This window comes from Geotrypetes seraphini, chromosome 13 (genome assembly GCF_902459505.1).
Source record: "Geotrypetes seraphini chromosome 13, aGeoSer1.1, whole genome shotgun sequence".
NCBI lineage: Eukaryota > Metazoa > Chordata > Amphibia > Gymnophiona > Dermophiidae > Geotrypetes > Geotrypetes seraphini.
Window position 1 is genome coordinate 56,214,973 of NC_047096.1, and position 25,325 is coordinate 56,240,297.

Sequence of the window (25,325 nt, forward strand, 5' to 3'; positions counted from 1 at the left end):
ACTTCTCATGAGGGCATTCCTACCATCCAACCGTCTCCAGACTCTTCAGTCTCTATGTCAGCAGGTACTTCCTCAGCAGTCCATCTCTGCCAAACAAATGATGATACTTTTGGGTCACATGGCATCCACAGTTCATGTCGCACCCCTTGTACGTCTTCACCTGCGCACCCCTCAATGGACCCTTGCTACTCAGTGGTCCCAAGCGACGATCCTTGCTCACGACACATATCTGTGACATCATCTCTTCGTCAATCTCTACAATGGTGGTTGGTATCCTCCAATCTATCCAGAGGTCTTCTGTTCCATCAACCTCCTCATCAACTAGTCATCACCACCGACGCCTCTCCTTATGCATGGGGAGCTCATTTGAACGAGTTCCAGACTCAAGGTCTTTGGACAGCCCAGGAAAAGAAGCATCACATCAATTTCCTGGAACTCAGAGCGATGTTTTATGCCCTCAAGGCCTTCCAACATCTTCTCTTTCCTCAGGTCCTTCTGCTATGCACAGACAATCAAGTGGCCATGTACTACATCAACAAGCAAGGGGGGACAGGCTCTCGCCCCTTGTGCCAGGAAGCCCAGAAGATCTGGACTTGGGCCATAGATCACCATCTCTTCCTGAAGGCTATCTACATTCAGGGAGCACAGAATTCCTTGGCGGACAAGCTCAGCAGAATTCTCCAGCCTCACGAGTGGACGCTCGATCCTGTAACTCTACAATCTATCTTCGCTCAGTGGGGCACTCCTCAGATAGACCTCTTTGCAGCTCCTCACAATCACCAGCTGCCCCTATTCTGCTCCAGACTCTACTCCCCTCTCCGTCTGGCAGCGGATGCATTTCTCCTCGACTGGTCAAATCTGTTCCTGTACGCTTTCCCTCCTCTGCCTCTCATGTTGAGAACCTTATTCAAGCTCAAGAGGGAACGAGCCACCATGATTCTGATTGCTCCGAGGTGGCCCAGGCAACATTGGTTCTCCCTTCTACTTCAACTCAGTTCCAGGGAACCTTTTCTTCTTCCACTGTATCCTTCTCTGCTTACACAGCATCAGGAGACCCTTCTGCATCCCAACCTCCAGTCTCTGCACCTGACAGCTTGGTATCTCTCGGGTTGACCGCTCATGATACTCTTTTGTCTCAGCCTGTTCGTTCCATTCTAGATGCCTCCAGGAAACCAGCCACTCTACAATGTTACCATCAGAAGTGGACGAGATTTTCTTCCTGGTGTTTTCTTCATCATCTTGATCCAACTTCCCTGGCAGTGGAGACGTTGTTGGATTATTTGCTTTCTTTGTCTGACTCTGGCTTTAAGTCTACTTCCATCAGAGTCCACCTCAGTGCTATTGCTGCTTTTCATGAGCCGATCCATGGAAAACTTCTCTCAGCTCATCCCCTGGTGTCCAGGTTTATGCGGGGTCTTTTCAATGTGAAACCACCTATTAAAGCCCCTCCTGTTATCTGGGATCTCAATGTGGTTCTTTCCGCCTTAATGAAGCTTCCATTTGAACCTTTGGCTACTGCTTCTTTCAAGTTTCTCACTTGGAAGGTACTTTTCCTTATTGCTCTTACCTCTGCCAGGAGGGTCAGTGAGCTTCATGCACTGGTTGCAGATCCACCTTTTACGGTTTTTCACCATGACAAGGTGGTTCTGCGTACACATCCAAAGTTTCTCCCTAAGGTTGTCTCTGAATTCCATCTCAACCAATCCATTGTTCTGCCTGTTTTCTTTCCAAAACCTCATTCTCATTCTGGGGAACAAGCTCTACATACTTTGGATTGTAAAAGGGCTCTAGCTTACTATCTTGAGCGTACGAAGCCCCACAGATCAGTTCCCCAACTCTTTCTGTCCTTTGATCCGAATAAATTGGGACGTCCTGTTTCTAAACGTACGTTGTCTAATTGGCTGGCAGCGTGCATTTCATTCTGTTATGCTCAGACCGGACTGACACTGGAAGGTTCTGTCACGGGCCATAAAGTCCGAGCAATGGCAGCATCTGTAGCTTTCCTCCGTTCTACTCCTATTGAGGAAATCTGCAAGGCTGCTACTTGGTCCTCAGTTCATACTTTTACATCTCATTATTGTCTGGATGCATTCTCCAGACGAGATGGACACTTCGGCCAGTCTGTTTTGCAAAATTTGTTTTCATAATGGCCAACCTTCCCTCCATCCCTCTTTTTGTTAGCTTGGAGGTCACCCATCAGTCAAGAATATGCTGCCTGCTTGTCCTGGGATAAAGCACAGTTACTTACCGTAACAGGTGTTATCCAGGGACAGCAGGCAGATATTCTTGCGTCCCTCCCACCTCCCCGGGTTGGCTTCTTAGCTAGCTTATCATAACTGGGGACCGCGCGCCTCTGTCGGGCGGGAAGGCACTCGCGCGTGCGCGGTGCAGCATGCAAGAACTTTCCAAGTTCTTAGAGTGCAATCACTCTAAAATTGTCCGTACCGGGGCTCCGTCGGTGCCGTCACCCATCAGTCAAGAATATCTGCCTGCTGTCCCTGGATAACACCTGTTACGGTAAGTAACTGTGCTTTGTGGTTTAGTAAAAAGGGAGGGGGTGTATTTGTCTATTTTTGTATTTTGTTACTGAGGTGACATTGCATAGAGTCATCTGCCGTGACCTCTTTGAAAAAACCCGGAATATGAATAATTAACATTTTCTCTGCCTTTCAGTGTTTTTTTAAAATTTTATTGTTGGTAGATCATTTTGACTTAGTCATTATAAAAGTAGCTCGCAAGCCCATAAAGTGTGGGTACCCCTGCTCTAGAGACTCATTGAAAAGGTCAGTCAGCAGAGCTACTAGAACTTCCCTAAGTTCCTTCAGCACCCTTGGATGTACATTATCGAGCCCCATCGCTTTGTCTACCTTTATTTTAACTAGCTCCTCACAAACACAACTGTCTGAAATTGGAAGGAGCCATATGTGCTGGGAGGTGAGAGGCTGATATACATGGATGGGGAGAGGGACCTTGGGGTGATAGTGTCTGAAGATATAAAGGCAAAGAAACTGTGTGACAAGGTGGTGGTTGTTGCCAGAGGGATGTTAGACTGAACAGTAGAAGAAAGAAGGTGTTGATGCCCCTGTACAAGTGGATGGTGAGGCCCAACTTGGAGTATTATATTCAATGTTGTAAACTGTATCTGGTAAAGGACATAAGAAGACTTGAAGCGGTCCAGAGGAAGGCGACAAAAATGGTAGGAGGTTTGCGCCAGAAGACATATGAGGACAGACTGGAAGCCCTGAATATGTATACCCTAGAGGAAAGGAGGGACAGGGGAGATATGATTGAGATGTTGAAATACTTCAAAGGTATTAACGTAGAACAAAATTTATTCCAGAGAAAGGAAAATGGTAAAACCAGAGGGCATAAGTTGAGGTTGAGGGTTGTTAGACTCAAGAGTAATGTTAGAAAATTCTTCTTTACAGAGAAGGTGGTTGATGCGTGGAATGTGCATACAAGGGAGGTAGTAGAGAAGAAAACAGTGATAGAGTTTAAACAAGTGTGGGATGAACACAGAGGATCTCTAATTAGAAAATAATGGGTATATATTGAAGGAACTAAGACAGGCTTGCACAGTCTGTGTCCCGTATATGGATATTCAATTGAGGACGGGCTGGGGAGGGCTTCGATGGCTGGGGTGGTAAAAATGGGCTGGAGTGAGTTTTGATGGAGACTCCAGAAGATAGAACCCCTAAGCACACTACCGGGAAGGGCTCTGGGTTTCTGGCCCAGAAATATCTAAGAAAAAGGACCATTTAAATTAAATGATTAATTTATGGAGCATGTATGGTTGGACAGATTGGATGGACCATTCGGGTCTTTATCTGCCGTCATTTACTATGTTACTATAACCTTTAAAGAGTCTTCAAATTTTTCTGATATTCTTCTGTGGTAGATAATTATATATTTTTGTTTAAAAGACACCTTGGAATGATGCTGGAACTCTCAGAGGTTGGGTTGGGGGGTGGTGGGTGCTTACTTTTTTCACTATTATGGGTTACATTTCTTTAAGTTTCTGTAAAGAATCCATGTAGACAGCTTTACATTGTCTTCTGTAGTAGGTTGTTACTTGTACATTATGTATTCCTTATAAAGTGTATGCTACCGGAAAATAAATAAAAATTATATGAAAAAAACAAACAAACAAAAAAGTCGGAAATCTTTTGTTTTACTGAATTTCTACGTCTACTTTTTCCTTTGGCCTCATTTGCAAATCCACAAAGAGCTACTGTTTAAATGTTGCCATGTTTTATTTATTTTAGTATTTAGCTCACATCTTTCTAGTGGCAGTTCAGGGCAAGTTACATTCAGGTACAATAGATATTTCTCAGTCCCTGGAGGGCTTACAATCGAAGGCCTAGATTCACAAAACCCTCTGATCCTGTCCCAACGATCACAAAACTAATTGTACTGGTTTTGTGATTGTTCCCCTACCCTGACCCAATTCACTAAACTGCTTCAGATGAAATCTCTTACCTGATCCAATCCACCCATGCAAACAAGGGGAAATGGTATGCAAAAGTAGGTTGCCATCGATTCACTAAACACCGATTGGGTTTGCCGATCCGAAGTGAAGCGACTGCTGAGGACCAATCGCTTCACTGACTCTCCTGCCCGCCACCGTCACTACCTCCTTTGGTCCCACCTGCCATTGATCCCATTCCTGACTCCCCCCCTCCCCCTCCAAAAAAACAACAAATGGTAGTAGGGATGCCGACTCCCTCCTGCCACTGGATGCCCCCTCCTCCTTCCCGGTCCTCACCCCCCTCCCCGTACCTGTAACAGAGCAGGAGGAGTGCTCAGTCCCTCCTGCTCCAATGCCTCCCGCGATGCATCTGAGGTAGGCCCTGCCCCGGTGCATCACATGACACACTGGTGCATCACATGACACACTGGTGCAGGGCCTAAGGCCTCAGAATCGTTGCAGGAGGCATTGGAGCAGGAGGGACTGAGCACTCCTCCTGCTCTGTTACAGGTACGGGGAGGGGGGTTGAGGATGGGATCTGGAACATGGAGCGGACCTCCGGAGGCAGGAGGGAGTTGGCATCCCTCCTGCCGTTTGTTTTTTTTTGGGGGGGAAGGGGGAAGTCAGGAGTGGGATCGATGGCAGGAGGGAGTGGGAATTCCTCCTGCCATAATTTTGAAGCATCGTTGTCGGGCGTTGAGCATAGCGGGGCACATTTGGGGGGAAGGGAGGGGGTGGGGGACTTTAAAAAAAAAAAAAAATTAATCAGGCTGATATTTTACGTGTATAATACCTGCAAAATATCTGCCCGATTAAAATATTTTTTTAAAAAAGCCCGCAAAAGCCCTGACAGCAGTGTGACAGGAGGCTGCTTCTCCTGTCACTACTGTCAGGGCTCTGCCCCGACTTAATCGGTTTGAGGCGGGAGTTTGTATGCAAATTATTTGCATCTCCATGCAATCATTTGCATGCAAAGAAGATAGTGAATCAATCACTGTTTTAAAATCAGCCAGGAATTGGCCAACAGCGATTCCCTATCTTTAGTGAATGTGGGCCTAAGTATGTACCTGAAGCAAAAGATGATTAGGTGACTTGTCCAAGTCTTCAAGGAATATCAATGGATTTCAAATCCTAGTCTCTGATTCACACCCTGCTGCACTAATGATTAGGTTACTCCTCTACTCTCTGTTGGATGGATTTATTAGTAGGGGAAATAAATCCCCATTGTACTAACATAAAGGGGATAATTTAATTAAATCAAAATGGACTCTATACAAGAGCTCTTCCTTTACTGTCTTTGGGAAGGAAGCATTCCTGTCTCATTTAGATGTCCATTTATAAATTTCTGAAAGACACTTGATTTAAGCCCTTTTTCTTACTGGTCTTTGAAGTCAGGGGCCATGAATTGAACCTGAGTGCTCATGCATTGTATTACTGCTAGGCCATTGAAATTGATCCATATTTATAAATGCATCTATCTTAACTCTCAGGTCCATTTCTGTCTTTCTAAGCTCTTTATAAGGAATCATGTGATGCATACAGACTTAGCGGCAAGAGGTCAGGAAACTACACTATTGATGCTGATGGGAGTGGTCCTCTGAAGCCGTTTTCAGTATACTGTGATATAACAGGTATATGACCCTATGTAACCTTTCATCATTAATCTATTTAATTTGTTGGCAATCCCATCGAACAATGTACAATACTCATATAAAGAGTAGAAACTTTTTTAAACCACTTTTTTCATTCAAAATTTAAAATCTATTAAAATAAAACTTCCATAAAATCTATAATTTTGTTTGGGCGAGGTTGAAATATTGCCTTATAGTTGGTGGGACATGCTTGGGTCAGGTAGGCATCCTCCCCCTGAGTTAACCAAATCTCAGTGAGGCATAGAATATGATGGTTGTATTGAATAATCATATCGTGGATTAAATGATGTTTATTTTTGATAGACCGCACGTTTATGAGGCCTATATTGATTTTAGAGGAGTAAGAGAGTGATGAAGAACGAAAGGTAGAAGCGGAGGAAATAGGAATAGTGATATAGTTTCTGAGCCGAGTTTCAGTGGGAATAAGAGGGGGAGTTTTAGCAAGAGGTCGGCGGCCCCATATAGTTGGAATAAAGGCCATAGGTTTAGAGCTAAAGTATTGAGGTGAGGGGGAATGAAGATAGGTAGAAGTAGGGAATAAAGTGAGAAGATTTAGAAGGTTATAGATAAGAAGAAGAGTTCCAAATTGAGATGACAATTTATGTAAAGATTTGGTGGAAATAATGTTGGGGAAGTTACGAAAGAGGACACTACAACAATACCAGAAAAAGTGAAAGTATTCAAAGGAGTAACAGGGGACAGCCTTGCCACGGTAGAAGTGGACTTGGACCAGATATACTACCAGATGGACAAACTCACCTGAGAGTCTTGAAATCGGTTGAAATCTGAGAACTATTGCAAAAACTTGCCAACCTGTCAATTAGAACTGGACAGATACTGGACGACTGGAAGATAGCGAACATCACGCCAATTTTCAAAAGAGGATCAAGAGGAAAACCGGGCAACTACAGACCGGTGAGCCTTAAGTTTGTCCCTGGAAAGATGGTTGAAGCACTGATTAAGGATAGCATAGTCCGGCACTTGGATACACACGACCTGATGAGAGCCAGTCAACATGGTTTCAGAAAAGGGAAATCATGTTTGACGAATTTACTTCAGTTTTTTGAGACCGTGAACAAACAAATCGATAGTGGGGAACCAGTGGACATAATATACTTGGACTTCCAGAAAGCATTCAACAACGTTCCAAATGAGAGACTTCTCAGGAAACTACAAAGCCATGGAATAGAGGGGGATATACAAAGATGGATAGGAAATTGGCTGGAGAACCGAAGGCAGAGAGTGGGCATAAATGGAAAGTTTTCAGACTGTGAGAAGGTGACTAGCAGTGTACCCCAGGGCTCGGTACTTGGGCCCATCTTATTTAATATTTTCATCAATGACCTAGAAGAAGGAGCATCCAGTGAGATCATCAAGTTTGCAGATGACACAAAGCTATGCTGGGCAATCAGATCGCAGAAGGATAGCGAGGAACTCCAAAATGACTTGTGTCAGTTAGAGAAATGGGCGGACAAATGGCAGATGAAGTTTAATGTGGAAAAGTGCAAAGTAATGCATTTAGGCGGAAAGAACAAGGAACACGAATATAGAATTCCAGGTGTGACTCTGGGTAAAATCAAACAGGAATAGGACCTGGGTATACTGATAGATAGGACACTGAAACCGTCAGCACAATGCACGGCAGCGGCAATGAAAGCAAATAGAATGTTAAGCATGATAAAGAAGGGAATCACAAGTAGAACGGAGAAAGTTATAATGCTGCTATATAGAGCAATGGTCAGCCCACACTTGGAATACTGTGTCCAACATTGGCCTCCCAACCTAAGGAAGGATATAAAACTGCTGAAGAGGGCGCAGAGATGAGCAACAAAGCTATTAAAAGGTTTGGAGAACTTGGAATACGAGGAACGACTTAAGAGACTGGGATTGTTCTCCCTTGAGAAGAGAAGACTGCGAGGGGATATGATTTGAGACCTTCAAAATAATAAAAGGAATTGACAAAATAGAGCAGGAAAAACAATTATTTGCAATGTCTAATGTGACACGGACAAGAGGGCATGGATTAAAGCTAAGGGGGGACAAATCCAGGACAAATATCGGGAAGTTCTGCTTCACGCAACGAGTGGTAGACACAGGATGTCCAGGGCGGTACTTGGAGAGACCTCCCAGGAAAGGGACTTGGGATTTCTGATCAACAAGTCGATGAAGCCGTCCACACAATATGCGGCGGCAGCAAAAAGGGCAAACAGAATGCTAGAATGATAAAGAAGGGGATCATAAACAGATCAGAGAAGGTTATCATGTTACTGTACCGGGCCATGGTACGCCCTCACCTGGAGTACTGCGTCCAGCACTGGTCGCCGTACATGAAGAAGGACACGGTACTACTCGAAAGGGTCCAGAGAAGAGCGACTAAGATGGTTAAGGGGCTGGAGGAGCTGACGTACAGCGAAAGATTAGAGAAACTGGGCTTCTTCTCTCTCAAACAGAGGAGATTGAGAGGGGACATGATCAAAACATTCAAGGTACTGAAGGGGATAGACTTAGTAGATAGGTAGGGAGAACAAGAGGGCACTCTCTAAAGTTGAAAGGGGATAGATTCCGTACAAACGTAAGGAAGTTCTTCTTCACCCAGAGAGTGGTAGAGAGCTGGAACGCTCTTCCAGAGGCTGTTATAGGGGAAAACACCCTCCAAGGATTCAAGGCAAAGTTAGACAAGTTTCTGTTGAACAAGAACGTGCGCTGGTAGGGCTAGTCTCAGTTAGGGTGCTGGTCTTAGACCAGAGGGCCGCCGCGTGAGCGAACTGCTGGGCATGATGGACCACTGGTCTGACTCAGCAGTGGCAATTCTTATGGAATGCTCTCCCAGAGGAGGTTATTGCGGAATCCACCATTCTAGGCTTTAAAAGTAAACCAGATGCACATCTCCTTATGAGAGGCATAGAGGGGTACACTTGACAGGGCCTCTGCGTGTGCGGATCGCCGGACTTGATGGACCAAACTCTGATCTGGTGATGGCAGTTTTTATGTTAGACATCTACTCTAGCACCTGTTAATGTAACAGGCTTAAACACTAGTTTGGTAATAAATTGTTGTAGTCTTTCCCCTATTTTAATCTGTAATACGCTTTGAAATATTTGACATTGCGTACACATCAAATTTATTTATTTATTTATTTTTAATTTACATTTTTTTTTTGTAATTCTTTATTCATTTTTCATCTTACAACAAATACATATATATTAAACATTTATCAATTTTAATAAAACTTGAAGAGATATGGACAAGGTCAGTCAGTTTCCTATCAGAGGCATAGGTTTCAACAAAAGCAGTTCTTTCAGACTAACAAAATAGGATCAGGGCAACCTTACCATTCCTCCAATGCCACTCATACTTTTCAATGATGTTTTTTAAAGCGTGGACCAGAAATATTTCTGATCAGTGGATTTTCAAAGTTGTCAAGGAGGGTTACAAAAAGAATTTACCTTCCTACTTGAAGGCTTCATTGCAAAATATGCAAGCAGTTCTTTCTATCTTACCAATTCTTCAGCAATTAGAAACAGTTCTCCAAGTCATGCAAAACAAGTGGGGGCAGAGAAGGTATTTCAAGCATGTCAACTGTACCCTCTAAGTATCTTTGCATTTGGTGATAGTTTCTTTTAATCTCATCTCTCTAGACCTCAAGATCTCTAACCATAATCTAAGCATCATTAAGTTTTGTTTTAATGCCATTCTCTTTCCATATAGGAATCCTTTATTTTTATGCCATGCATTTTTGAAGTTCGTTACCATTTTCATCTTCGCCACTTCATGCAGAAGGGCATTCCAGTCATCTACCATTCTCTCCATAAGAAAAGTTCTCATGCTTGTTAATTGTTCACAACTAAACAGCAGAACTTATCAGTTAAATTAAATAGCTTCAGAATAGTTAATACCTTAGTATATAAAAAAGCTATCAATTCATAAACCTCCTCCCATGGTCTGGGACCTTAATGAAACCTCCATTTGAACCAATGGCTACAGCTCATCTCAAAGTTGTATTTCTGGAAAGTTGTATTTCTTATCTTGCTCACTTCTGCCAGGAGAGTTAGTGAGTGAGTTACAAGCGTTGGTGTCAGATCCACCCTTCACAGTTTTTCTCCAGGACAAGCAGGCAGTATATTCTTACATATGGGTGACGTCATCCACGGAGCCCCAATGTGGACAGCTTCACAAGCAGACTTGCTTGAAGAACTTTAGAAAGTTTACAACTGCCGCACCTCGCATGCGTGAGTGCCTTCCCACCCGAGGGAGGGTGTGCGTCTCCTCAGTTCTATGTTTATTTGTGCATTTCATTCCCCCCCCCCAAAAAAAAAAAAAGAAGTTTTGTTTGTTTTTTTGATCGTGTCATGGCGGGGCCTACTCTGTGGCCTCAGCCTGCAGGCTTTGATTTAGCTTCAGCTGTGTTTCATTACATGTCACAGGATTCAAGAAGTGTAGCCGGTGTCAATGCGCAATCTCCCTCACTAACCAACACAAATGGTGTGTACCGTGTTTAGGATCTGACCATCATCCAGAGTTGTGCACCCGCTGTGCTACACTTCAAATTCGAGCTCTTAAACGTCGTCGAGTTCAGATTGAAAAAATATTCAGAGGCATGGATCAGCCTTTGCTTAAGGCCCTGACCCCAATTCCAGCCCCGACTCCAGCAAAGTCTTCTACGGGGCAAAAACCTTTAACCTCGACTTTGATCAAACCTTCCTCATTTCGGAAGTCTTCATCTTCGGGAAAATTAGCTAAATCTTCTCCTGAGGTGCCATTATCCTCACTGTGTCCCTCAGGTAAGATAGCTAAGCCAACCCCTCCGGACATGCCACCCTTAGAACCGGTGTGTCCGAGGCTGTCCAAGAAATGTCTCCAAATCGAGGCATCACTCTTCTTCAAGGTCGTCTTCCTTGGAGACTGTAGCCACACCAAATGTACCAGATTCAGTGGTCTCGGTGCCAGTTATGCATAATATGTTGGAAACTATTCTGCATCAGGAGTTTGGTAACATGTTTGCCAAATTAACTTGACTCTGCTTCTTGCAGTGCCTTCAACCTTGTTGTTCATGACCTCCTGCTTAGGTGCCTTGATTCCATCGGCATTTCCGAACAGGTACTAAATTGGTTCACGGGTTTCCTAAATAAATGTACATACCAGGTCTACAGCGAAGGAGCCTACTCTCAAGCTTGGCCCAATCCTTGTGGAGTGCCACAGGGTTCCCCACTCTCCCCCTCACTTTTCAATATCTACATAGCTTCACTGGGAAATATGTTATCTGATTTAAAACTGAAATCGTACATATACGCGGATGATATAGCAATTATTATTCCCATAACCTCATTGACCCAAGAGACAGAACAATTCATCTCATCTGTCCTTACCAAGGTAGAACATTGGACTATGCACTCCAAACTAAAACTGAATCCCGAAAAATCCAAGATCTTCTTGGCAAGTCCCAATAACAAGATCGTGAACACCTCCTTGAGACTAAACGTTTCAGATTACCCAATTAATCCCACAACCAAAATCCTTGGCGTCACCCTTGACTGAAGCCTGACGTTTGAATATCACACTAATGCTTAAGTCAAAAAATGCTTTCACACTCTATGGAAATTTCATACCATTAAACAATACTTCGATTTCTTTTCCTTTCGACTGCTGGTTCAATCCCTGATCTTAAGTACCTTAGACTACTGCAATATTATATACTTGGGATCTCTCAAGAAAAACATCAAACGACTGAGAGTCATCCAAAATGCTGCAGTCCATCTTATTTATGGCCTCAAGAAATCAGACCATGTAAGCCCATATTACAAAAACTACACTGGCTGCCTGTGGAAGCAAGGGTCATTTTTAAGTTTGCTTGCCTTTGCTTCAAAACCATGACTGGTTCATCCCCATCCTATCTGTCTCACCAATTCAAATTCCCAGGCACAACTAATACACACAGTACCTACTTGTTTGCTTTTCCTTCCTTAAAGCACCTACAAGAAATACCTCGATAGAACACTATCATTCCAAGCAGGCAAAAGGAGTAAATGTTTAACCAACTTCATCTCAAATGTACTTTCGTACCAAACATTTAGGAAGTCAATAAAAACTTATCTCTTTGACAGATTTCTCTGACCCCACTTCAACCTGATGTACCTCAACCTGATGTTTTTCCAAAACACTTCTAGATAAACCTGACTAAACTTAGCATGCCAATGTAATTTCGAAAGTTCTCTGTAATGTCGCTGTCTGTATACAGTCTCTTCCTTGTAAACCGCTTAGAACTGTTTGTGGTATGGCGGTATATAAAAATAAAGTTATTATTATTATTACAAGGAGTCGAGTCCTTTAGAGTTCCTCGAGCTCAATCTACACATTCTGTGCAAGAAGTTGAGTCCTTGAGAGTGCCTCGAGATCATTCTACACACTCTAATCAAGGAGTTGAGTCCTTAAGAGTGCCTCAAGATACTTCTACACAAGGAGCTGAGTCCTTTTTGGTATATCAACATCATTCTCCGACATCCAGTCCTACCTCTTCACATAAGGCGTTGCTCTTTTCGAGGCATAGGACGAGGACTCCTCGACATTTATCTTCCAGGCTGGATCCGCCTCAATCACGGGACCGTGATTCAAGGCATTAGTTCTCCACATCATCTGTCGAGGCATTCATCGAGGCCCAGGTCTTCTCGAGACAGGTCTCGTTTATCGAGGCATTGTGACTCTTCGAGACCACCAACTCCTTTGTCGAGGAGATCTGTTGTAGAGCCTCACTACTCTCGTCAGTCGAGTTCTTCTCCTGCGAGGTTCTCTTCACATTCCATAAATGGGTCTTCTTTGCCTATGAATTCAGATTTCAGGTATCAGTACTCCAGATGGGTTCCCAATCACCTTCTCCTCAATGAGGTCATACCTCTTCAGATCCGGTATGCTTTACCAAGTTTCTCTGCCAAATGAGTAAAGATCTTAATAGCATTACTTTGGAATCTGACTCAAAATACTCTATGGAGTATTTGGAAGAACTTGGTATGCCTCATCCTCCTATGGAGTCTCTCAAATTACCCATGAATGGCATTCTTTCTCAAACCTTCAAAAGGAATCTTGATACAGGATGGTCCATTGTAAGGGATTTGAGAAGTCTCAATTATCCCATCAGTCTCTTCTCGTGGAGTCTTCTTTAAAAAGGACCAATCTTGCCAAGGTTTATGCCACCATCCCTTCTCGAAGAGAGGGCAGGACCATGGACAAGTTTGGTCGTCAGCTGCATCAAAATTCAATGTTGATAAACCGAATTTTGAACTACAACTTTGTCTTCACATCTTATCGCAAGCATTTGGTCAATGCCATGCCTGATTTTTTTTCAAATATCTTCCTCAGTATTGACTTTTAGAGTTTCAACACATGCATCACATTCTGGGTCAACTTCACATGCATATGGTTCAAGCTGCATATGATGCGTTTGAAATGTCCTCTAGAGTCACTGCGTTCTTGGTGGCGATGAGTCATTTTGCCTGACTCCGCACCATGGACATGGACCCGAATCTACAAGATCGCCTGGCTAACATTCCATGCCAGGGCAATGAGTTGTTTGTTGACTCTATTGAGGCAGCTACCAAATGCTTATCTGAGCATGAGAAGTCGTTTGCTTCCATCATCAGGCCAAAGCCAAAGGCAGCCCCTTATTCAAGGCCACCTCCTAAGAAACAACAGCAGCAGCAACAAAGGCAGCAAAACCCTCAGACCCCTGCTGCACCTAAGGCCTCTCTGTCTTTTTGACCATCTAACACAGCGCATAACCTCAATCATTCTGCCTCTGTCCTCTCCTCTTCCCATTGGGGGTCATCTCCATCATTTTTACCAACGATGGGAGCTCATTACATCCGACCTCTGGGTCCTCACTATCATCAGGGAGGGTTACTCTCTTTATTTCATCCAGATTTCCCCAGATCTTCCCCCAAGAGAGTATCCTTCCAATCCGTCGCAGACCACCATTCTTCTTCAAGGAACCTGAAGTATTTTGTGCGGCTACGGTCGAGGGCGATGCAGTGTTTTCCTCTGCTGCCCCCGGGTGTTTACCGTCTTGCTGGCTCCCTCCTCTGTCTTGCTGCAGCGTTTGCGTGTTTGTGCGGCCCCAGAAAAACTTTTTCGGCCAATGCGGCCCAGGGAAGCCAAAAGGATGGAAACCCCTGCACTAGATCATATTGCACCAAAGTTTTGGTGCTGCTAAAGGTATCAATTATCCATAAACTCTTATCCCATAATAAGATAATTGAAATGAAGGGATGGGAATGGGTGGGTGGGGTGGTATTTTTTGATATTTTATTAAATCATATAATATATAAAATAATATATGAATATTTTTGATGTATTAGGGATGGAAAGGGTGGTTAAATTTCATGATTTCCAGATGATATTATAGCAAATCAAGTGATGTTTTACAATTTAAATGTTATTTCCTGTTACATTTGATGTAAGTTATAAAAACGAATAAAAAATTTAAAATAAAAAATAAAGGAAACTCAAGCTCTGCTTCGTCTCCGTACCATCGACAAAGTTCCCCTGGAACAGCAGAGCAGGGGTTTTTACTCCCTTGTCCCGAAGAAGATGGGAGATCTGCGACCTATATTAGATCTCAGAGCTCTCAACAAATTTCTTGTCAGAGAAAAATTTTGGATGCTTTCTCTAGCATCCTTGTATCCCCTTCTAGATCACAACGATTGGTTATGCTCTAGAACTCAAGGAGGCTTACACTCACATCCCCATTCATACAGCCTCTCGCATGTTTCTCATATTTCGGGTGGGAAATCATCATTTTCTGTACAGAGTGCTACACTTCGGCCTGGCATCATCTCCCAGAGTGTTCACCAAGTGCCTAGTGGTCGTAGCAGCAGCTCTGCACAACCATGATCTTCAGGTTTTCCCGTACCTGGACGATTGACTTATCAAAGATTCAACATCTGAGGGGGTTATTGTAGCGACCCAGCGGACTACTTGGTTCCTCCAAAGTTTGGGGTTTGAAATCAACTCTACAGTTCATTGGAGCTGTAATGAACACTGCAACTCAGAGCATTCCTTCCTCAACAACGTCAAGATGCTCTCATTCAACTTTGTCAAAAAGTCTCTTCCCTCACTTCACTCTCAGCGAGACACATGATGGTTCTCCTTGGTCACATGGCCTCTACAGTTCACATGACCCCTTTTTGCCAGACTTCACCTCAGAATTCCTTAGTGGACCCTGGCATCTCAGTGGGCGCAGACTTTCGACCCACTCAACACTACAGTGACTCCTTCATTGAGACAGTCTCTCCACTAGTGGATGCTCTCTTCCAATCTCTCCAGAGGTTTACTGTTTCACACGCCCCCTCATTAGAAGGTCCATATGACAGATTCCTCAACCTATGCTTGGGGGACTCATCCCAATGGTCTCCGTACTCAAGGGCATTGGTCCTGCACAGATCGTCAATGTCACATAAATCTGTTGGAATTCAGAACGATCTTCAATGTTCTCAAAGCTTTTCAGCATCTTCTTCACGATCAAGTAGTCCTCATTCGTACAGACAATCAAGTTGCCATGTACTACATCAACAAGCAGGAAGAAACAGGATCTCTCCCTCTCTGCCAGGAAGCTCAAAAGGTTTGGAATTGGGCAATTCTTCAACACCTTTCTGAAAGCAGTCTACATTCAAGGAGAGAAAAACTGTCTGGCGGACAAATTGAGTTGTCTTCTGTAACCTTACAAATGAACAATCAATTCCTCGCCTCTTCATCACATTTTTTCTCAGTGGGAGACTCATCAAATAGATCTCTTCGCATCTTCCCACAACAACAAACTGCCTCAGTTCTGCTCCAGGATATACTCTCCTCACCGTCTGGAGGCAGATGCTTTTCTTTTGGAATGGATGAATCAGTTTCTGTATGCATTTCATCTCATTGTCAAGACACTCATTAAACTCAAACACAAACATGCCACAATGATTCTGATAGCTCCTCAGTGGCCCAAACAACCTTGGTTCTCCCTTCTATTTCAACTCAGCAGCAGGGAGCCACTACTTCTATCAGTTTTTCCGTCTCTGCTTACACAGATTCAGGGGTCTCTGCTTCATCCCAACCTGCAGTCTCTACACCTGACAGCTTGGTACTACTCAACGTAACTGCCACTCTCCAGTTCTCTCAATCTGTTAAGGACATTTTAGAGGCTTCTAGGAAGCCTACCACTAGGCAAAGTTACAACCAGAAATGGACTAGATTTTCTGCTTGGTGCACCATTCATCACAAGGAGCCTCAATCTACCTCCTTGTCTTCAGTTTTGGATTATCTGTTGCATTTATCTCAATCAGGCCTCAAAACCACATCCATTCGAGTTCATCTCAGTGCAATTGCTGCTTTCCATCAGCCTATAGAAGGGAAACCCCTTTCTGCTCTTCCTGTGGTTTCCAGATTTATGATTTATGTCAAGCCACTTCTCAAACCGCCTCCAGTGGTTTGGGATCTCAATGTTTTCCTTTTTTGATTTTATTTTTATTCATTATCATATTATTCACAAGTAATACAACTTGTTAAAGAAATACAGAGTCATAATCCATTATGTAAAAAGTAACAAGACAAGAAATATTCACATTCCTGTCAGAAGCAAAACAAATTCTAAATGGTTATGACTCCTTCCTAGACCTCGATTTAGAGGAACAATCTGAATTACAGGGAGATAATCAAGTATAATTACAAATGTAAGAAAGAAGAAAAAGGCTTTTAATTTTTAGAGGTAGGCTCTCCACCTCTGATTAACCCCTTAAGGTCCAAAAAGGATCTTAGATGATCAGGTGCAAAAAAAACATATTTTAAGCCCATATACTTAATTATACACTTTGAAGAATATGCTAAATTAAAAGTAGCCCCCAACAACTTTGAAGAATATGCTAAAGTAAAAGTAGCCCCCAACAACTTCTTTGTATCTTCTCATATTGCTAAAAATAGCTTACGCCTTTCTTGTGTTAACTTTGTGACATCGTCATGTAACCATATACGTTGACCACAGAAAGGCGTACCTATTTTCTTAAAGAATAACCTCATAATTGAATTGAGATCTTGCTCAAATATAAAATTTACAATTAACCTAGCTCTATCTTTTACATCAGTAAGAGAATTTTCCAAAACTGCTGTTAAATTTTCAGAAACTGGTAAATTTTCAAAAGGAGGTAATTCTTCTACACTATTTCTTTTTGGTGTTGGTAAGTAATAAACCTTATTTATAGGTGGTAATTGATCTAGTGGAAAGGATAAATTCTCCACCAGAAATTTTTTGAAGACATTATTCAGCGACATACAAAAGATTTTAGGATAATGCAGTACTCTCAAATTGAGACGACGATTGTAATTTTCAATCATTTCTATCTTGCGTGAAAGAGTGGTTTGATCTTTAATTATAGTAGTAATGGAGTTTTTCAAATAAGTAGTTAATTATAGTAGTAATGGAGTTTTTCAAATAAGTAGTCTCTGAATCTACCTTCTCTAAACATTCCTGTTTCACTTTTTCAATACTTGAAGTAAAGGAGTCTACTTTAGTTACCAATGCTTGAACATCTGAAGCAGTCATCCCCACCTTCTCTTCCATTCTCCTTATGGCCTCCAGAAGGATATCCAGGTTGTTAGCAGGGGTTTTTGCTGAGGCTTCAGCTCCTTCAAAGTTCTTCCCTCCTCTGATCTCCAGCCAAGAGTGTAGTGCCACCCGCTAGCTCTGTCCTCCCGCTGGACAGAGTGGTGCAGAGATCGTAGGCGGTGACAAGGATGTCTCCAATTCCAATGGCTCGAGTGCTCTCTCACTCAGAGCCAACGCGGAGGTCTGCCACAAGTGGGAAGTCCGAGGGTCACGGCATTCCGTGGCTCTAAGAAACGCTGAAGCGTTTGTTGCATTGGTGAAGAGGTAAGGGCTGCGAGTTGGGATACTCTCACGGCCCCTTTCCTCTAGTATGGGGCATGTTGGTAGCAATTTAAGAAGCAAACGCAATCTATTTTTTAAAGTAAAGATTACTGCCGGGACGCCACCGCTACACATCCGCCATCTTGGATCGTTCCTACTCAATGTTGTTCTTGCTAAATTGATGAAGCTTCTATTTGAACCAATGGCTTCGACTCATCTGAAATATCTCACTTGGAAAGTGGTTTTTCTCATTGCTCTTACCTCTGCTCGCAGAGTCAGTGAGCTACAAGCCTTAGTAGCGGACCCACCTTTCACAGTATTCCATCATGACAAGGTGGTCCTCCGTACTCATCCTAAATTCTTACCTAAAGTGGTTTCAGAATTTCATCTCAATCCATTGTTCTTCCAGTGTTTTTTCATAAGTCTCATTGTCATCCTGGAAAAACTGCTCTTCATACTCTGGACTGTAAGCGTGCTTTGGCTTTCTACTTGCAAAGGACTAAACCATAGAGATTTTCTCCTCAACTTTTTGTCTTCTTTGATCCAAACAAGTTGGGACATCCAGTTTTCAAGCGCACCATCTCCAACTGGTTGACAGCTTGCATCTCTTTCTGCTATGCTCAGGCTGGACTGTGTCTAGAGTCGAGTCACAGCTCATAAAGTTAGAGCCATGGCGGCATCTGTAGCTTTCCTTAGATCTACTCCTATTGAGGAAATCTGCAAAGCTGCCACTTGGTCCTCGGTTCATACATTCACCTCTCATTATTATCTGGATTCTTTTTCCAGGTAGGATGGCCACTTTGGCCAGGCAGTATTACAAAATTTATTCTCCTGAATTGCCAACACTCCCACCATCCTATTCTGGTTAGCTTGGAGGTCACCTACATGTGAGAATATGCTGCCTGCTTGTCCTGGGATAAAGCACAGTTACTTACCATAACAGGTGTTATCCAGGGACAGCAGGCAGATATTGTCACAACCCACCCACCTCTCCTGGTTGGCTTCTTAGCTAGCTATCTGAACTGAGGAGATGCGCGCCCTACCTCGGACAGGAAGGCACTCGCGCATGCACGATGCTGCAGTCACGAACTTTCTAAAGTTCTTCAAGCAAGTTTGCTTGAGACGCTGTCTGCATTGGGGCTCCGTGGCTGACGTCACCCATATGTAAGAATATCTGCCTGCTATCCCTGGATAACACCTGTTACAGTAAGTAACTGTGCTTTCTGCGCACCCATCCAAAGTTTCTACCGAAAGTTGTGACAGAGTTTCACCTCAATCAGTTTGATTGTTCTTCACACTCTGGACTGGACTGGATTCTGGACTCTTCACACTCTGGACTCTAATCGTGCTTTGGCCTATTACGTCGACAGGACAAAGCCACATAGAACATCTCCCCAACTTTTCGCTCATTTGATCCTAATAAATTGGGGCATCCTGTTTCCAAGAGAACGATTTCCAACTGGGTAGCTGCTTGCATCTCGTTCTGCTATGCTCAGACTGGTCTGCATCTGGAGAGTCGTGTCACAGCTCACAAAGTCCGAGCTATGGCAGCTTCTGTTGCTTTCCTCAGATCTACTCCTATTGAGGAGATTTGTAAAGCTGCCACCTGATCCTCAGTTCATACATTCACCTCGCATTATCATCTGGATTCTTTTTCCAGGTAGGATGGCCACTTTGGCCAGGCAGTATTACAAAATTTATTCTCCTGAATTGCCAACACTCCCACTATCCTATTCTGGTTAGCTTGGAGGTCACCTACATGTGAGAATATGCTGCCTGCTTGTCCTGGGATAAAGCACAGTTACTTACCATAACAGGTGTTATCCAGGGACAGCAGGCAGATATTCTCACAACCCACCCACCTCCCCTCGTTTCTTCTTCGCTTGGGCATCTGATGACCTTGCGAGCTGGCATTGGGCGGGAAGACACTCGTGCATGCACGGTGCGGATATTCTAAATAGCTTGCTAAAGCTTAAAGTGATACTACACTTTTCACTGTCCGTGCCGGGGCTCCGTGGATGGCATCACCCATTTGTGAGAATATCTGCCTCCTGACCCAGAATAACACCTGTTACAGTAAGTAACTGTGTTTTTTGTCAACAGGTATTTTGTCCTGCCACAAAAATACCCGTGTTCAGGCTGCTGCAAACAATCCTAACCTGTCCTTATAATAAGACTGAAGGAAGATTAGCTGTCTTTAAATTGCTCAGCTACCAGTTGCTATATGGAGAAAGGAAAAAAGAAAAACAATGTCTCTCCCCTCCCCCCAACTACACATTTTTCAACCTTCTAATTCACAAATAAAGGTATTTCAAAGAGTTTTTAGATAAAGATGAAGGGGTCCTTTTTACCAAGCTGCAGTAGGCACTAGCAAATGCATACCTCAGCTTAAAAGGACAAGAGACAATGAGGCAACCCATGGTAAGTTCCAAATGTGCGCACAAGCCATCTACTAAAAAATATTTGTATTTTTATTGTGGGGATGGTGTGCCGGGGCAGAGAGTGGACATTTGTGTACTAATCAGTTATTGTATCTACTTTGCCATGCACTAACTCAGCCATATTCCAGTCGGGTTTTCAGGATTTCCCCAATGAATATGCATTGAAAGCAGTGCATGCAAATAGGTCTCATGCATATTCATTGGGGTAATCCTGAAAACCCGACGGAATAGTGCATGATTAGCGTGTGAACTCTTATTGCTTTCAAAATAGATGGCAGTAAGGGCTCGCATGCTAATTTTTGATCATGGCTGCATACTAATCGCAACATTAGTGTATATCTATTTTATAGCCTTAGCGCACTGAAGGGGTGTGTTAGTGCCACCTTTCACCATGGTTTTGTGACAGGACCCCAAAATATCTTACTTGTTAGTTAAATTAACTCTGTTAACAGGGGCTATGCCATTGAAGTTGATGGATGAAGAAAAAAAGCATGTAAGTTGCATCAGTCTGAGATAAAGGCAGGTAAAGACAGCGGTTGATTCCTTGGAATAGATCTAGAAAGAGATCCTCATTGGACACAATAACCCTTGAAAAGTTAATTTATTTTCCCATCTTTCTCCCCTTCCTCTATCCTTTTCACAGAGGAGAAAGCTTGGTCCATCATACACCACAACCGATACTATTCTACAAAGGTGCTAGGCTCCAGCCTGGATCGGCCGTACCTTGGGGAACTGCAGTATTGGAATGCTTCCTGGGGTGAGGTTTCAGCACTAGCCAATGGATCAGAATATTGTGAACAAAGAATAGAATTCTCCTGCTACATGTCACGGCTCCTCAACACACCATGTAAGTTCCATATCTCAGTGCAACAGAGTTGCTGTTTTAGGGAAATTGGGAGCTGTGTGGAGGTTTGATGATCAGGAATATGCATGGCTGCTTGATACAAGGGGGTGCTGAAAAGTTCTCAGCCCAATCAACTTCCTAAATTTTGAGAATTACTTTGTCACTGTATCTGAAAAGAGTGTTATTTTATTTTGCAAAGTGCCTATTGCAGAATCAAAGTGCCTATTGCAGATGATACAGCAAGGTCTGGGAGGCCTCAAACGGTATCAACTCCTGTAACGGTTGATCGTGTCCATGACCTGATTTTGGCAGATTAGTGAATATCAGCTAAAACAATTGCTGAGACACTTCAGATATCCAGGAATGTGCTAAGTGTATAATTCATGAGCAGTTGGGTATGCAGAAACTGTCAACCAAGCGGGTTGTGCCATTTTTTGATATACAACAAATGAAACAAACTGAAAGTATTTTTCAAAAAAGTCCCCCGAAAAAAAGCCAATACCCTGGCGAAACAGGTCCCGTCGGGCTCATATCAACATTAAGATAAGTGCATCAATAAGCTGATTGTAGTAATAATGATTAAATGTATAATTCACTATATTTAAATATTTTTTCGATCATGCACAAGAGGTTTTTGACTGATGATAGAAATCCTGTTCCTGCTATTGACTACTTTCTATGTGGAGTAGGCATCTGAGGTCTTTTCCTCTTGATTATAAAATATACAATTGCAGTTGTATGCAGAAACCTGTTTTTGTATCTGTTATTCCCAACTGAGAAAATCCCTGTCAGCTTTCCCTGATCTAAGCTTTATAAAATGTATTTGCTCAGCTGGGCTTCCCTTCAGTTTCTGGATGGGCCGGAATAACGAGAGGCATTTTTACTGGGGTGGCGCTAACCCGGGCATGCAACGATGTGCATGTGCACTGGAGAAGAATTGTGTGGATCCCCAGTTCTTCTGCAACTGTGACGCAGACCATCCACAGTGGTGAGTGGTGCTCAGCATGCACTCCCTTCTTGTTTCCCCTGCATCATGTTGGTTTTCAGGTTATCCCTCTCCTTATTGTTCTTCCCTTAATCGTTCTTTTCGTTACTTATTGTAGTTCCTCCTTTTTCCCTCTTGTTTTTACTTTGTTTGCTTGGTGTATTTATTTTTGTTTTTACTGACCAATCCTCAGTAATGATATGTTTTGTTTTTAATCTTCTGTTTTCGTGTTATTGTATGCTGATAATAGATTTTATTGTACACTGCTTTGAATTTTAGATTAAGCGGTATAAGAAATTTTTAATAAACCTTGAAACCTTATTTACATTGTGCATGAAATGTACTATGTGGAACATATTCCCTTCCATCTGTATTGCCCATCTTGTCTTGTGATATCCTAGTTCTAATGCTCTGGTTTTCATGTGGCATAATAAACAGGGATGTTGCCAGCACATTTTAGTGAGATGAAGGCAAAGTAGTTTTATTACTGTCAGAACTTTTAAAACAGTTTTACACCTTTATCTGGCAATACAAAGGAAATCTATCCTGCTAAAAGCATGCATGATGAAATTTGAAACCTCTTGAAAGAAAGGTTTGGAGGAGGATAAGGAAAAATTATCCTCCTTGCATTTGGAGGAACTACGGTTTTGGGAGAGGGAAGCTGGAAGACATGAGAGGAGTTGGCAATTTAGAGTGTACTGTTTAGGTATCATATGGCATTTATTGAATTGATAGCGATGTGGAGTTTCTTGTGTTTTATATATAGGAGGTATGATAAAGGATTTCTGAACTTCAGAGACCACCTGCCAGTAACTCAAGTAGTGGTTGGAGATACAAACCGCACAAATTCAGAAGCCTGGTTTTCAGTGGGGCCTCTGCGCTGTTATGGAGACAGTAAGTGCAAATATGCCCTATACGCCCCCCCTTCCAACTAGAGTACACACATTTGGAAAAGTCTGTGGTCTGCATAGAACAATTACACAAAACAAATGGTTTTCTGTAAAGTTGTATTTTGCTGTGCAGGTTCCCTTAAAGCTCCAGAAATAGCTTTTTTAATTTTGTAAAGTGTCACTCGATTCTAAAGTAGTACAATACTTAGAAAGATAGATGAGTCCAAACCTAACTGTGTTTCTGTTGTATTTATGAGAAAACTAGTGTGTTCATTCTCTAGGAAACACTTTTACTAAAGCTTAGTGCATCCGTACCTCTGGGCTTCATTTAGCATGCGCTAACTCCATTAGCACATGTAACTTTTAGTAAAAGTGCCCTTTAATCCTTGTACATTTACAAATGTAAATGTGAATGAACGTGTTGGAGGTGAGGCCTTTATGCCTAGTTTTTGAGAACTTTGTTGTCTTTGTCAAGTCTCAAAAACTAATCACCAATATATTTAACTAAATGGCCTCACAAATTTGTTTGACTTTTTATTTCCATATGTCCTTTATGATCTGAACTGGTAAGCAGAAAATTAAATATCTCTCCTAATGCTACATACAGTAAGGATAGTTTGAAATGAAGAGATTCATCTATGGCACCCAAAGTTAGGAGCAGCTTAAATAAAAGCACTTATGCCAAGAGCAGCACTTAACTTTAAGCGTGACCATGTGCACTAGTGGAACATGGTGCAAACCCTTGTGCCCAAAGGTAAGCGTGGATGTCCCTTACTTTATAATTATGTAAATGTGAGGAATGCCATCAGTCCTCCCATGGCCTTCCCATTTCAGCATCCCCTTGGTGCTTTGCCTAAAATATAGGCAGAGATCCTGCGCCTACAAATTTATGAACATAAAATTTAAGTCAGATCCAATTAATACTGATAAGTGCTTCTTAAGAAACCAATTATCAGTGCTGTTTGGCTTGTAATTCAATTTAAGTTGCATCTGGAAATTGGGTGCATGCCCAAATTTGTGCACACAACTCAAAGCACCATATACAGCATCTGTGGATTAAAAATATTTGGGGTTTTTATTTACTTCCTTGGCTGAGATGTGTTAAGCTTTGGTGTGTAATATTTGATTAATGTTCTCCCAGGAAACAGTTGGAACACAGTCACGTTTATTAAGGCGACCAGTATACTCTTCCCAACATTCAATCCTGGTATCAGTGTTGACATCTCCTTCTACTTTAAGACAACATCTTCATCTGGTGTCTTCTTGGAGAATTCGGGACTCAAGTTTAGGAATTATATCCGAATTGAGCTTAACAGTGAGTTTTGGTTTTATTTTCATAGGCTGAACTGTCCCTATTAGAGCTCTAGAATTCTGTAGTTTCTCTCTTATTTTGTGTATGGTATAGAGCAGCTGGATTAGGGGAAGTAGATAGAGATAAGAACAGAAAGGGAATATGGAATGAAATTATTTTAATGAAAATCATTCATCACAATCGCCTGAAAATTCAGGATGTAAATATGCATACCTTAGGACATTGTTTTCTCATGCTGGTCCTGGCATACCCTTTAGCTGATCTGGTCTTCAGGATAATGTGCAATGAGTATGCATGAGGAAGACTGTTGCATGGATTCTTGATAGGCAGACCAGCTGGGAGTACTCCAGAACCAGCTTGAGAAAAACTGCTCAAGGATTCAAAGGATGGCAGCAACAAGGCCAGCTTGTGGCTTATATAGCAGGACTACTTCTGCCTTGCTCCATTGTCAAACTAAGATTGCTATTTGGATCAATATTCCAGAAGCCCAAACAGATGAGGAGATAAAATGTGACAATAGTTCCTGCTACTCTGTGAAACCCATAAGCTAAGTTTTGCTAGAATATAATTTGTATGTTAATCAGACTAATATTTTGATCTGTGGTGGGGGTTGGGTTTTTGGGTTTTTTTCAGTTCTGTTGATGACGTGTGTATGAGTAGAGCAAGCTAAAAGGCATAAAATAACAAATCATTTAAATACCGCATCTTCCTCGCAGTTCTGTGTGGTTCACAATTCCAAGATACTGCACATTTGCGGCAAAAAATAATTCAGCCTATTTAGGTACTTTTCTGAATAAGTAGGTCTTGGGATATGAGTCAAAGTTCAGTTGTAGATTAGGAACTGGT

The 25,325-nt window shown here is 42.5% G+C and overlaps 1 protein-coding gene across 2 annotated transcripts in view; it reads left to right on the forward strand.

Annotated features, from left to right (window-relative positions):
- The window catches only part of CNTNAP1 (contactin associated protein 1), a 412,393-nt gene that overhangs the window by 134,298 nt on the left and 252,770 nt on the right, over positions 1–25,325 (forward strand). For both annotated transcript variants that reach the window (XR_004536808.1, XM_033918597.1), the window contains exons 12-16: positions 5,980–6,099; positions 21,092–21,295; positions 22,124–22,280; positions 23,044–23,171; positions 24,309–24,482. Coding sequence is in view for 1 of the 2 variants with exons in the window: in XM_033918597.1 (XP_033774488.1) it covers positions 5,980–6,099; positions 21,092–21,295; positions 22,124–22,280; positions 23,044–23,171; positions 24,309–24,482 (783 nt within the window). In the remaining variant the exon portion in view is untranslated. The remainder of the gene's footprint in view (positions 1–5,979; positions 6,100–21,091; positions 21,296–22,123; positions 22,281–23,043; positions 23,172–24,308; positions 24,483–25,325) is intronic.